At 37.1% G+C, this 15,107-nt stretch overlaps 1 protein-coding gene across 7 annotated transcripts in view; it reads left to right on the plus strand.

Moving 5' to 3' along the window:
• Positions 1-15,107, plus strand: part of plce1 (phospholipase C, epsilon 1) — a 96,881-nt gene that overhangs the window by 38,282 nt on the left and 43,492 nt on the right. For all 7 annotated transcript variants that reach the window (XM_067370111.1, XM_067370114.1, XM_067370117.1 and 4 more), the window contains exon 3: positions 11,727-11,973. In XM_067370111.1, coding sequence (XP_067226212.1) covers positions 11,727-11,973 — 247 coding nt within the window. The remainder of the gene's footprint in view (positions 1-11,726; positions 11,974-15,107) is intronic.

Genomic DNA, 15,107 nt, shown 5'->3' on the forward strand with positions numbered 1-15,107 from the left:
ACAATTAAAATGTCTCCTTGCTGTTTTTTTCACACTCATAATCATTACTTTTGCCGGTTCTTTATGGCAATTATGCGTGCCATCGAGTGCTATATAGCCTATATTATGTAAACGCTCCTTATTATGGTTTATTCTCTCCAGTATTTAAGAAATTAAATTAATATAAATGTGATTAGTCAACTAATAGCTTAAATGAACAACTACTAGTCGACTAGAAAAAAAACTCATTTCACATATTTTCGATCAAGCATCAAAAAGGGTATTCTGGTTTGAGCTCGCGCTTCGCGCATTCTCTGACAGACACATACACAGCACATCATACATTATTATCAGTTTAAATTTATATTTGTGTATGACTAACCGCAGCACACACCAGAGAAAAAAACTTTGCAGGTCCTATGGCTAAGAGAGAGCTTACTCGAGATGAAAACCGCTTCAGTGAGCTCAATTATAGTAACGCAGCATTTTTTTGTCAGTAACGCTAACGGCGTTGTAACGGGAGAAAAAGTAATTTGTTTGATTACTCGTTACTGAAAAAAGTAACTGCGTTAGTAACGCGCGTTATTTATAACGCCGTTATTCCCATCACTGGTCAGGATATATATTAAAATATCTAAGATTGTGTTCATCAGAAAGAAGAAAGTCATATACACCTAGGATGGCTTGAGGGTGAGTAAAGCTTAAGCTTATTTTCATTTGAAAGTGAACTAATCCTTTAAACAGTCAAATACACACAAAATAATGTCAAAATGGCGGTCTTGGCAAGTATTCACATAAACACAGTCAGTTATGTTTTAAGTAAACAAACAGTTGAGAAAGAAAACATGTGTAACAGTATAATGGATCCGTGAGTCAGCTCTTAAAGTGACAGCAACTGAGAAATTATGAGAAGTATCTATTTTTTTCCCCGTGTTATCAATGTCAAAATTGTGGTCAGTGAAAATTCTAGTGGCTAATTCGAGTGGCTAATAACTCTGGAAAACCACTAGCCACAGTAGCTGGTGAGCAAATAAGTTATTGTCAAGCCCTGTAAGAATGTTTCATAGAGTTATCAGTAAAAGTTTTCATGTTTTCTGTGTTTTCCTATTTTTATTTATTTTTTCTGACATAAAATAAGTCTGTTTTGACTTCTTGGATACAGTTATGTTTTAATTAAGAACTTAATTGGAAAACCCTGCATTGGTTAACCAAATTGAGAGATAAACAAAATTGTCTTAGATAACAGTATCAGTATCTGCAACTGAAAAACTTGTACTTGCGAGTCAATAGACACTCCCATACACACTGAGCTGTGATCCTGATTTGGCCCCTCTTCACTGTAACCTTAGACCACCCTGCATGTGCCGCTTTCCTACAAACTCACTCCATTGAACCTCTTCACCTAGCCTGTCTGTGACAGCTGCAGCCATTGGGTCACATGAGACCTTGCTCTCAGTGTGCTAGAAGGATCCTCAGGTCACCCCGTATCAACCCTGAGGATCCGTGCTGAGTCATTATGCCAGAGTGCAGCTCTGACAGCAAGGGCTCTGGGTGAATAAATCAAACCCAATTCCAGTCAATAGCAATGCTGACATTCTGCGGTTCATTAATGGTAGATTAATGCACAGCTTTACAGCTGAGGCGAGATACGGGATATGACAGGCTGTGGAGTAAATACACTAATTAGATGCGTGTCAGGTGGGCTGTGTCACTGTTGTCATGGGCTTTTTACAGAGCGGGTACAGGACAAATGAAAAGAGGGCTTGATTAATGTGCATATTCAGCTTTATCATGCAAATTAAATGTTCAGTCAGCTAAATTAGATTTTAGATGGGGTGAAAGGAGACATCTTGTCATCAAATACTTGTAGTCCTTAATTTTTTGTTGTGGCATAAAAATTTTTAAAGGGATAGTTCATGCAGAAAAGTAATTATTTTCTTACGTAATGGTGTCTGTTGTAACAATGGAAACCTGTATGTGATTAAAAACATAAAAATGCTATTTGTGAAATAACAAGTGAAATATCAAGTCACTGTGTAAGATATAGAGCTGAAAATGAGAGCTATAAAATCATATCGTAATATATAGTTACAATTGTGAGAGATTCATTAAAGGGTTAGTTCACCCAAAAATGAAAATTATGTCATTAATGACTCACTCTCATGTCGTTCCAAACCCGTAAGACCTCCGTTCATCTTCGGATATCTAAAATACATTTTGGTCCAAAAATAACAAAAACTAGGACTTTATTCAGCATTGTCTTCTCTTCTGTTGTATATCCGCTTTCACTCCACAGTGACGCTGCTGCTGCTGCTTCTTTCCTGTTTTACGGCGGTTGGCATCTAGCTTATTGATGCATTACCGCCCCCTTCTGCTCCGGACAGTGACGCTATTAGGACATCCGTGACATGCACACCTACGCACCATTTTAAAAAATATAGCAATACCAAAAGACAATGTAGAATAGCTTGAATACAGCGTGCGTCTCCCTCAGACTGTAAACGAAACTCTGGCGCACTAGATAACATGTCATCAGCGTCACTGTGCGGAGCAGAAGGGGGCGGTAATGCACCAATAAGCTGGATGCCTACCACCGTAAAACAGGAAAGAAGCAGCAGCAGCAGCACTGTGGAGTGAAAGCGGATATATACAACAGACCCGGAAGAGAAGACAATGCTGAATAAAGTCGTAGTTTTTGTTATTTTTGGACCAAAATGTATTTTAGATGCTTCAAAAACTTCTAACTAACCCACTGATGTCACATGGACTACTTTGATGTTTTTATTACCTTTCTGGACATGGACAGTCTACCGTACATATTCTTTCAATGGAGGGACAGAAAGCTCTCGGACTAAATCTAAAATATCTTAAATTGTGTTCCGAAGATGAACGAAGGTCTTATGGGTATGGAATGACATGAGGGTGAGTCATTAATGACATAATTTTCATTTTTGGGTGAACTAACCCTTTAAGGTTGAAAAAGAGTGATATTGTCATGTTGCAAAATATACAGTTGAAATGAGATATAAAGTCACAATAACCCTTATTTCTTTACGATTTAAAATGAGAACATTATGCAATTATATTTTGCATCGTTGTTGTGAACACTTTAGTTCAGGCATGTGCTTGAAGGCAGTAGGGACTGGACGTGCTGAGTACTGTATTCAGCTGCTGTGTGTCAGTCATTATCAAGGTATTCCGGCCGTTCCTGCATGTCTGCGGCCTCAGAGCCGGACTGAGACACACTGACCCTCCCAGCTAGAGTTTCATTCCCTGTGCTGGATGATCAACCAGTGACTCTTTGCAAAGCACCAGCTGGATTAGTGGCTATAGAGAGCTCAGGACATCAAGACAGGGTCATGTTGAGGCTTTTACATGCCGAGAACTGAGAGGCCCAAATGATACAAAAGTGATGCCATGGAAGTCTTATGCTCCGTATAAAGAATACTTTTTCAGTGGAATCTGATTTAGATAATCATGACATAATGACATCAAACATTTACAGTGATTTCATCCTAGGTGTATATGACTTTCCTCTTTCAGACGAACACAATCAGAGTTATATTAAAAAGATATCCTGGCTCTTACAAGCTTTATAATTTGAGTGAATAGTAACTGAGATTTTGGAACTTAAAAAAAAAGCACATTCGTCCATTATAAAAGTAATCCATATGACTCCAGGGGATTAATAAATGCTTTCTGAAGCGAAGTGATGCTTTTTTGTCAGAAAAATATCCATATTTATAACTTTATAAAATATAATCACCGGCTTCTGGTAACATGTGAGTCTAGTGCCTGCGGAAGAGTGACCTCTGACCCAAGACATGCCATATTATATTATCCTGTGATGTAGGATAGAGCAAAACAAAACATCGGTCACAAATTAGAAGTCTAAAACAATTTTTTTTAAAAAGAAATGTTTTTAAAAGGATTTTGACATAAGAGAGGAGCTTGAGTTTGTTGCCCAGTCCTATTTGTTTGAACCTTGAGGTGCGTCTGCTCTTACCTAAGTTTATGCTACTCCTACATCCTACGTTTATAATGGATGGATGCACTTTTTTGGGCTTCAAAATCTTGGTTACTATTCACTCCCATTATAAAGCTTGGAACAGCCAGAATATTTTTTTAATATAACTCAGATTGTGTTCGTCTGAAGGAAGAAAGTCATATACACCTAGGATGGTTTGAGAGTGTAAATTATGGTATAATTTTCACTTTTGGGTGAACTCTTTAACTGAAATAAAATGTATAAAAAGCTTATTTCATCTAGTTGCCAAAGCAACTTTTGTCTTTTTTTTTTTTTTTTAGTTTAGTTTAACTTGATGTACTAAATTAACTAATACTAAAACTGAATAAAAAAAAAACTATATACATATTTAAAAAAAAAATATATACAAATGAATGAAAATTACTATAACTAAAATTAAAATGAAAAATTGAAAATAAAAAAATAAAAACTGATTCAAAATATTAATAAACTAATATTATTAATTATATTAGTAATATTAATAATATAAATAAAAAATAATAATAAAAATCTCAATTATACTAAACTAACACTGCGTCCCGGTTAACATGATGATGATAATAACACAACTGAATTTGACACATCAATGGTTTGTATGTAACCGGTGTTATATCAAGCAACAAATGTTACGAAAACTGAAAGCCATATTCTGCCCAGAGACTGTCACCACCTCCATCTTCACTGGGCAGTTAGAGGTGACTCACACACATGCTAGTGCTGTGGTTAACTGGTGACATGCCAGTGAGAGAATCAACACTTGAGCATTTATTTCAGTGAAAGGAGTGAGAAACGTCATACTTTGAAAGGGTTTCTAGAGCCAGACATGTTCTGCAGTACTGTGGCACTTGGCATCAATGAAGCATGCCAGCTGATTTACCTTCCTAAGCTGACCATTTTGACATGGACCAGCCTGCAACCTTTTAGAAATGTTCTAGTAACCACCCAAATTACCTAAAAAAAAAAAAAAAAAAATACGGTAGTGACAAAGTAAAAAAGACCTATAGCAACAACCTGCACTCTTAAAGGGATTGTTCACCCAAAAATGAAAATTCTGTCATTAATTACTAACCCTTGTGTCGCTCCAAACCCATATGACTTTTGTTCATCTTCAGAACACAAATTAAGCTCTTTTTGATGATATTTGAGAGTTTTCTGTCCCTCCATTGACAGCTACACAACTGGAACTTTGATGCTTCAAAAAGTTCATAAAGAGATCGTAAAACTAATCCATATGAATTGAGCGGTTTAGTCCAAAAACAGATTAAATTTAGGCTTTTATTCACATATAAACATTGATCAGCAAACATAAACAGAAGCTCAACTGTACCTGCTTGACGTGGGTGAACAAACCTCTTGCAGAAGCTCAAACGTGCTGCGTAACATGAGAATGAACCTCATTGGTTCTTGCTCGTAATGCGAACATACTTAAGCTTCTGTTGGTTTACCACAACTGATGTGCGAGTTGATGAATGTTTACATGTGAATAAAAGCCTAAATTCAATCTGTTCATCATATAAAGCAATCGAGTCTCTTAAGAAAATTTTGGACTAAACCACTCAATTCATACGGACCAGTTTTACCATGAAAAATAATGGAACCTCTCCATTGCACAAAAGAATCTTTATAGTTTTAAGAACTGCTCACTGAAAGGTTCTTTGGGGAACCAAAAAATGTTGTTCTATGGCATCACTGAAAATAAACAAACTATATTTTTATGACTGTGATGGCTACAACCAGTCATATTTTCTTCTGAAAATATAAGTATCTTGTTAGCATGTGCGCTGTTGATTTTTAAACCGAGAAGAATGAATTTCAGACTTCAGGCGGCTGGTAAACGTGCAGATTTTAGTCCCTGTGGTCCAGTTTAAGATCTAACAAAAGCAGCCTTAGCTTTTATCATGAGCAGAGCAGGAAACCCATCCCATTAAAGAGTAATTATAAAGGACTACAGCTCTACGGCTCAGGGAGGGGATCTGAGGACTGCCAATTCTGCATAATCATTTTTCAGATAAGGAGACAGTTTGCTTAGTGCTGTAGTTTAACATTCAGAAACAATGGGGCCCATTTTACAGGTGCCATACTTGAAGTCCTGCATGTTTGCACAGTTTCTACATCAGTCAGTGATGGGTAACAGCCTTACTACAGTATTATTTCATCCACATTATACGTGTATTATACAGCTTGTAATGCAAATTACAATACATAAAAGAAAAATGGTGTCCAATCTTTGAAGTATTGTAAGTGAATGCAGACCCACCAAATGTTCATAAATGTGTCGTAAAGAATGTGGTAAAGTGATGTGCAACGGATGGAGTCAAAGTACATAGACATACAGTTACAGCAATGAATGAGCCATTCAACATTGCAACCAAACAACGCCAAGTTACAATTTATGCTAATATACTGTGAACATGCAAGTCCATTGGTTATCTGGGCTCTAAATGAGGTTAACTCATGTAATGACTAATCTCAAAGTGACATGAAATATTTAGAGATCAACTGCTGTAATTGGTCGGCAGCAACTCAAAAATGTGTCTGCTTTTGTCTAAGCGTTCTTTTTGTGAGTATAAAAAAACAGGATTTCTTTTCTAGGTTAAAACCCCATAAACATGTTCCTGGTGGTTTCAAAGGAGCATTACCTCATTATGCAAGTCCCTGTCTTGATTGAGTTTTTTTTCTTGTTGTTGTTGTCATGTCTTTGTTTGAAGTGAGAAAAATGAGAAACAGAGCAATTGACTTGCTAAGCACTATCAAGAATCTTTCATCCTGGTTGCTGTGGCAATAAGCTCCTTTATCCTTGGTGGAGAGCAAAACGCTCTTTGTGTCCAATTAGAGACGTTACCCACCTCACCCTTGAAATAAGCATCTGCTGATTATTTTTCTAGAGCTCAACATAGATCTAAAGGTGTTTAGTTCAATATTCTATCCATTAAAGAATCCTGAAACAAAATGTACCACGGTTTCCACAAAATATTAAGCAACACAATTGTTTTCAAAATTATGTTTATGTATGTATATATATCACAGCATTGTAGGAGCTGATTAATGTGATTATTGACACAGCTGCTTCGCATCCGGTAGTCGTCTATATAATGCAGCACTGCCGCTGAATCCATTTATCCAATGAGATGGTTTAATACTCATCAGAGCCAGTGCCATTTGGGGAGAGAGGTGGCAAAGAAGCTGGGTCAATCGTTTCAGAGGAAGGGCACAGACAACAGCTGTAATGACTTTCCTGGAAGCAGCAGGCAGAAATGCCGTCTCGATCAGTAATTGTGAAATAATGGCCGCTCACTGCAGCGCAAGGATATGTGCACTACGTCAAAGATAGAAGTAAAATGAGCAAATCACACAAAATGACTCTCACACAATCAGAATCATTTTGATGGGAAGATATGGGATTGTTGATCTCCATTTTTGCTTTTATAGGGCAGACTTCTTGCAGTTACTAGTTCAGAAGAGATTTTGAGGTCTTTTTTTTTAAACTTCCTGTTATCATTATTAAGGAGCCTGCTATTGGTTCCTTGGGTTGTTCACACTTACAGCAATTAAATCACTGGAGGGCACAAAATCAGAGATTATTAAAGAGGCTATATGGCAATCTCCATTTCTTTTATAGGCTGTATTGACTAGTCAGCCTGTTGATTAGTTCTGCCACTAGTTAACAAATTGAGCTTTTTTGATTAGACCTGGTTCTCAATCAGAGGTCAAAGGCCAGCTATGAAGCCTCAGGAAAACTTCCAAGGACCCCAATACATATTAAAATGATTTAAATGTAATTATATTAACTTATTATTTAAAGGGGACCTATTATTCCCCTTTTCACAAGATATAATTTAAGTCTCTGGTATCCCCAGAATGTGTCTGAAGTTTCAGCTCAAAATACCCCACAGATCATTTATTATGGCTTGTCAAATTTGCCACAATTTAGGTGTGAGCAAAACCACACTATTTTTGTGTGTGTCCCTTTAAATGCAAATGAGCTGCTCCCTGCAAGAGGGCAGCACTTTAACAGCTTGCGCTTCGGTTGCTCAACAACAACAAAGCTGGAAAATCTCACGCAGCCAAAATAGCGGCTGTCAGTAACGATGTTCAACCTTACATTGTTCAATCCGGAGTCGACACTGTTGGAGAGAAGTTACAACTTTTAGAATGAAACTGGATGTTTCTGAATGGTTAGTGGATAAATTTATGTAGTTGCTGTGGAATTGATTAAGCTCATTGAATAGCATGTGCCATCATGTTAATATTTTGTGCAAATCCAGCCTTGAATTGACCCTTATTTGTGAAACGGGTATGGCAACAACACTCTACTACAACAACTCTTCCTCTTCTCTAAAGCTGCCCAACATGGCCTCACCCCCTTTGTTGCATGTTCTCGGGGGTAGGTTTTATGTAAATTTTGTGGTTTGTGATCAACTTGGGAAGAAGCTTGTTGTAGTCCCTACCAGCCGTTTGTTGTAGTCCTTAAAAAGTGATTTCTGTAAAAGAAAATATCTCCCTTTGCACTGCGCTTTCAGCGTCATAACTTTGCAGATGTTGTTTATGCTCTAACAGCAACATAACACACTAACTAAAGTTTAAAAAATTGAAATCATAATCAAGGACCCCTTAAAGGTGCCATCGAACGTTTTTTTTTTTTTTTTTTTACAAGATGTAATATAAGTCTAAGGTGTCCCCTGAATGTGTCTGTGAAGTTTCAGCTCAAAATACCCCATAGATTTTTTTTTTAATAAATTTTTTTAACTGCCTATTTTGGGGCATCATTAGAAATGCACCGATTCAGGCTTGCGCTCTCCACCCCCTCCCGAGCTCTCGACTCTATCATTGCATAAACAAAGTTTACACAGCTAATATAACGCTCAAAATGGATCTTTACAAAGTGTTCGTCATGCTTGCTGCATGCACACATCGGATTATGTGAGTATAGTATTTATTTGGATGTTTCACATTTGATTCTGAATGAGTTTGATAGTGCTCCGTGGCTAACGGCTAATGCTACACTGTTGGAGAGATTTATAAAGAATGAAGTTGTGTTTTTGAATTATACAGACTGCAAGTGTTTAAAAATGAAAATAGCGACGGCTCTTGTCTCTGTGAATACAGTAAGAAACAATGGTAATTTTAACCACATTTAACAGTACATTAGCAACATGCTAACGAAACATTTAGAAAGACAGTTTACAAATATCACTAAAAATATGTTATCATGCATCATGTCAATTATTATTGCTCCATCTGCCATTTTTCGCTATTGTTCTTGCTTGCTTACCTAGTCTGATGATTCAGCTGTGCACATCCAGACGTTAATACTGGCTGCCCGTGTCTAATCCCTTGAACATGGGCTGGCATATGCAAATATTGGAGGCGTAAATATTAATGATCCTGACTGTTACGTAACAGTCGGTGTTATGTTGAGATTCGCCTGTTCTTCGGAGGTCTTTTAAACAAATGAAATTTATATACGAAGGAGGAAACAGTGGAGTTTGAGACTCACTGTATGTCATTTCCATGTACTGAACTCTTGTTATTTAACTATGCCAAGATAAATTCAATTCTAGTTCACCTTTAAATAAAACTCTAAAAATAAATAGTTTAAAAATATATATATATTTATTTTAAATAAAACACTAAATATTAAGAAGTACAACAAAATGACATCATATTTTTGAGTTTATTACAACAGAAGTACCAGAGGTAAATACCAGCTTGGATAATGGGGACTTTGAATATTGTCTTGGACAAAGGGGAACTTGGAGTCTAAAAGGTTGAGAACCACTTTGTTAGAACCAACCTCAGACAGCATGTCTCTCTGCCTAAATCCGGGTGCACACTGTGCGATTTTATAATAGTCCTTTACGATTGTTGCTTGTCAGACTGTACATTCATGATCCTCATATCCCACTGTGGTATCTCGGCTATCATTTATGTCAGACTGTACGACAGTCAAGACACTTTAAAAACGGATGCACGCATGAAAACTTGTCCAGAGTATTACGTCATCAGCCCATACATGTTTGGTGACTTTGACCTGCATTACACACAGGACTAAAATGGTGGCTAACAAAGACATCTCTAGCCTTAATTTTGATCACTCCTTTTTTGATAAATGAAAACAATTTGATGTTCGTCGTAGGAGAATTCACACTGCAGGACTGTGCGCAAATCTTCTTCAAAATCGCACAGTGTGCCTCCCGCCTTAACTGTGTGAAATTAAACATTAACCCTCTGGGGTCTGAGGCTGATTTGGGGCCTGGAGAAGTTTTGACATGCCCTGACATTTGTGCTTATTTCAGTTGTTCATAAACATATTAATGACAAAGGTGTCATTACACTGTATTCAGCACAAACTAGGCTACCATAATATGTGAGGAACATGTACATGTTTGTGTTTTTGATAACGTTTATGCTTGGTTTATGCATGGTTATTGAAAAAACAAAAAAATTAAGTCACTGAAATAAGGCCAAAAATATATATTAAATCTGTGTTTACAAGACTTCTGGGTATTGGGGGTTGTAGGCTAGAGTTTTTGCTTCAAAATTATGTAAAAATTATAATGCCTACTTGTTCATATAAAACAATATATTGATTTAGTTTTTGTAAGACACTTTTTGTCAAGAAACACAGTATGCGTGGAGGCGTGAATCATCATGCATAATGGATGATTTACACCTGAGAAGACAAAAGAATTGCATAAAGAACCACTAATGGTGCTGCATAATAATGAGGCCTTTCAATCAGGTAGGCTGTGAAAAAATCCTCTGTAATCATGTCTCAGCTCAATTTAAAATAATGGTATTCTATTATATTCTTTAAAATATAATGTATTTCTGTGATGCAAACACTCTGAATATAGGTTTTTATTTTAAAAGCATTCAGATTTGGAGAAATATTGATGGATTCTCATATGTTTATGTCAATTTTGTATACAGAGGAGTTATATTTATTCTATATTCATTGTTATCACTATGAGCGCTGGTGTTTTCAATTCATACTTGCAGCCGGAGGGCGCTCTGTACACCTTTAGTCCACAAATTATTCTAAAGAAGAAGAGGACATTTCAGTAATGGTGTTTTCAATTCATACTTGCAGCCGGAGGGCGCTCTCTGTGCACATTTAGTCCACACATTATTCTAAAGAAGAAGAAGAACCAGGAACTAACTGCATGTCTTCCAGAGCTTGCTAACCATGGCTTTAACATCCAGATAAAACTTTTCAAGACAATAAATACACGATTGAGACGATGTATGCATGTATTGCCTCTGAATTTGCCTCAGAAAAGCACTGGCTCCATGGGCGTGGCCGCATTAGCAGATAATGAGCTGAATCACGGATTTCGGACGTGTCTCTTTTCATACAGATTACATAAACACAGAATTTTTGTTTTCGATTTGAATTACATGATTTAAAACCTGACATTTCAACGTTTTTTTAGACATAAGTCTAATTTTTATTTAAGTTATAGTTCATTTTCTGAGAACTATCAGATTCAACTTTGTTCAGAGGGAGAGGACAGATCATACATCATTTTAGTTTTCTTTATTTTGCAAAAAGCACAACATTTTGTTTTTACTCTGAGTGTATACAAATAAAAGAAGATATTCTATAGTTTCAATTGATATATTTTGCTGCAATGTGAAAAAAAACCTGAAAACGCGCTGGCGCGTTTTCAGACCTCAGGAAGTTAATGTGGCTTCTCATTGACTCTCTTTTCTGCAGATTGGCCATGTTGTTCCTACGCTGTGTCCTGAAGTCCATCTCCTGAACCCATCCAGGAAGCTGCTTGCCCAAACTGTGTCATGGCCGCCAGTCTCCACGTTGCAGATTAGATTTCGGGCTTGTCCTCCTAGAACCAGCATTGCAGCTTATCTGAGTGGGGCCCTGCTGGAGGCGACAGCTGCTCTCGGGGCCCGAAGTTCTCTGCCCAGCTTCACTGTTGGCTCCACAGGTCGACCAATGCTTAAAGGTAAAGAAACCCACAGATTTCTGTTTTATTGAAGGTTCATGCTGGTCTTTTTACAATTAAAGGGGGAATTTTTTTTTTTAGGGCCTGAGCACCGATGGTGTGAGGACCCTATTGTAATTGCTCAGTCAATTCTTCTTCTTCTCCAAAATGAATCGCATTTTTGAGGGCCTAAACATGCTCAAACTCATGAAACTTTTCCACCTGCTTGCAACAGGAAATGGCATGCTTTTCAATATGCCATGAAGTACCAAACATGCTAGAAACACATTAAACCATGCTAAGTGCTAAAGTATGTGATTAACGCCACGAAACGGGAAGTTGTCGTAACTCTGGCATACAGTGCCTTATCTGCTCCAAACTTCATGTTTGATAATAGTCCTGGCCTGAAGACATCTACATGGCAATATTCAGTTACAGGCAAAGCACCACCTGTTGGCAGCAGGAAGTGTGGCCCATCGAAATGACCATATTTCTCCTGTATTTACTCGTTTACATGCATGTCACCCACTATTCACTGTCTTCCTAAGGGCATCGGGTGGCAGTGGCCCCAGGTACGAGGGCCCTTTTAATCACTGTTTGCTGCTTTAAATTTTTATTTTTTTTATTATTATTTTTTTTTTTTTTTTTGTGCTACATGACTAGAGAAAACAGAGGAAAGGGTGTTCTCTTTTTAAAAAAAAATTCAGTACAATAATGCATTTTTAATTTGGAGCACTTTCCCTATGTCGAACCAACTGTTGGTGTGTGGGACTATAAAAATGTTCAACTTCAATCTGTAGTTTTATCAAAAGCCCTAAAGCTGTCTAAAGTCTGCTGGATGACGCAAAATGACCTGACCTTTATGACTAATAAACTGGGATATATGGGTGCAGGTAACATGAAAAAAGAGTACACATTGTTTATTTACATATACTTCCCACATTGTTACAATACGAAGCTGGTTAAAAATTTGCCATCCTTTAAAGTTATGCAGGATGTTAATGTGCAATAATTAGTTGTCATTTTTAAATCTGGTTATAATGATATAAAAAAAAAATTAAACTGATTTATTTACATTTTCGATGGCTTTTAAACTACGGTTATAAATATTGTAGCAAGATTAATGGGTATTTATTGAAAATAAATGAAACTGACACTTTTTTTTTATGGATGCTTATTCAAATCTTAGCCACAATAATAGATTCACATGCGGATGCATAGATCAAAGGCTGTTTTTTTTCCCTCTGTGTATCTTCTTTGGTCTTTGTGGTTCCTCTGGACAGAATTAACAAAGATTTGGTTTGATTGGAATGTGAGGATCATTCCCAAGAGATCACTAACTTGGTTTTCTCAGATCAAGCCCACCAGTGTTGCCTTGCGACACTAGAAGAAGCCTTGATTTCTGACATATTTCAAATTTTTACAAGAATTTTCTATTCATTCACAAGCTACTTCATCTTTTTAAAGAAATGTTCTGCATTCAAAGTAATGCATTTGTGTGTTTGTATTTAAAATCATTCAGGAAAGATTTTCAGCATTGATTGTAGAAGCTAGTCTTAGTTGAAAACTTGGTCACAACCACAATAATAGTGAGATAATATTTTCTGCACGTGAATAATTCTTTCTTTTAAGATAATTCATATAATCTTTGCTTTATTGTTATGTTAGTTCAGAGTGTTAGTCTTTTATTCAGAAGAGAACACAGCAGTCCTGCTTGCTGAAAGATGATTTATGAGGAGGCCTCTTACAGGCGCCGCAGAAGCAGGTTACGAACTAATGAAAATCATCTCTCCTCCATCGAGGACTGCGTAACGTGACCGACGCGGGGGAGAAGGGTGTCTGTCTCGGACTTCCTCAACCCTCACCTCTTTCACTCTGGCTCGCCAACCAATTCAAACAGCACACTTCAAACGCATGCTTTGATTTGCAAAAAGTCAGACAGTGCTCTCCCTTTAATTCGATTCTGGCCGCATTAGCTTATCAACTGGCGCTCATCCATTTGCAGTGTAACCTTCAAGCCCTTTGTGAGACATGTCGGTGTAAAACGATCCTCAATGATTTGAACGCGCTGGCGCTCTGGACTAATTCCAGGTGACATGACGTCTGTGGGATCATGAGTCAGTGACCCTGGTATTCATGGCCTTATAATTAAATACACAAGCATTATTTTTCTCTCGCGAGCTATGGGAAGTTCAGGCATCTGAGCCAAAATGCAATCTGGCCCCTCTCAATGGACATTCTCACCATTTTTGGGCTTTTAAAACATAGTGAGAGGTAAAGATGTTCTGCAAATTAAGTGACATCAAAAATCTCATTGTGTGCTGAGCTTTATTAGCTGTTTTGGGCAGCAAAGTTGGTTAGAATCTGTAGTTGTAGACCATTTTGTTGGGTCGGGCAGTGAAATGTTTTTGTTTTTGGGGAATGGACCAATGAGGCCATGGTTCAGGTGGTTAATTTTTTAACCCATACAGATGTCTCATGTTTATTTTAGGAGATGGCAACATTGTGCACCTGAAATCTGTTTTACATATTGTCCTTTTTTCCTTTAAAAATGTTTTTTTTTTTTTTTTGCCATTTAAATGCAAACAGCTAGTAAAGATTGAACTTGCTGTCTTGTACTGCACATTTTACCAGCGACTGTTTTGAGAACAAGTCGTAATACAATACTGGCTTTGCCCAAAAGCTTTTGCTCAAAGATCAGGAATCAACTGTTCTGGAATCAGCAAGGACCCTGCAAACTGTAAGTAATATATTTCATTTTTTAAAACCGGTAATGACAACAATCCTAGTAATGATCCTAGTATTTCTACTTCAAAGAACACTCTCTTTATAATGACTGAATCTGTTGATCACGCAGTGTGAATTTGTCTGGACACTTGCCAAAACTCCCATTTTATATATGACTCTCTTACACTATACAGTGAATCTCTTACTGTATTTACTTTATTGTGCATTGTTAGTTATGGTGAAAGCATTTCGTGAGAATATAGAAATTGCATTGCAATGACGAGATCACTGATGTCTGTCATCTGCTCAATGCTCAATGTAATGCAACCTTCATTGTGATAGGAATAGATCTAAATATGATGCAATAATCAGCACTTTTCACGATTTGTTAATCTCAAAAGCTGTAATAGCAAAAATGTGGTAAAAGC

This window comes from Chanodichthys erythropterus, chromosome 19 (genome assembly GCF_024489055.1).
Source record: "Chanodichthys erythropterus isolate Z2021 chromosome 19, ASM2448905v1, whole genome shotgun sequence".
Taxonomy (NCBI): domain Eukaryota; kingdom Metazoa; phylum Chordata; class Actinopteri; order Cypriniformes; family Xenocyprididae; genus Chanodichthys; species Chanodichthys erythropterus.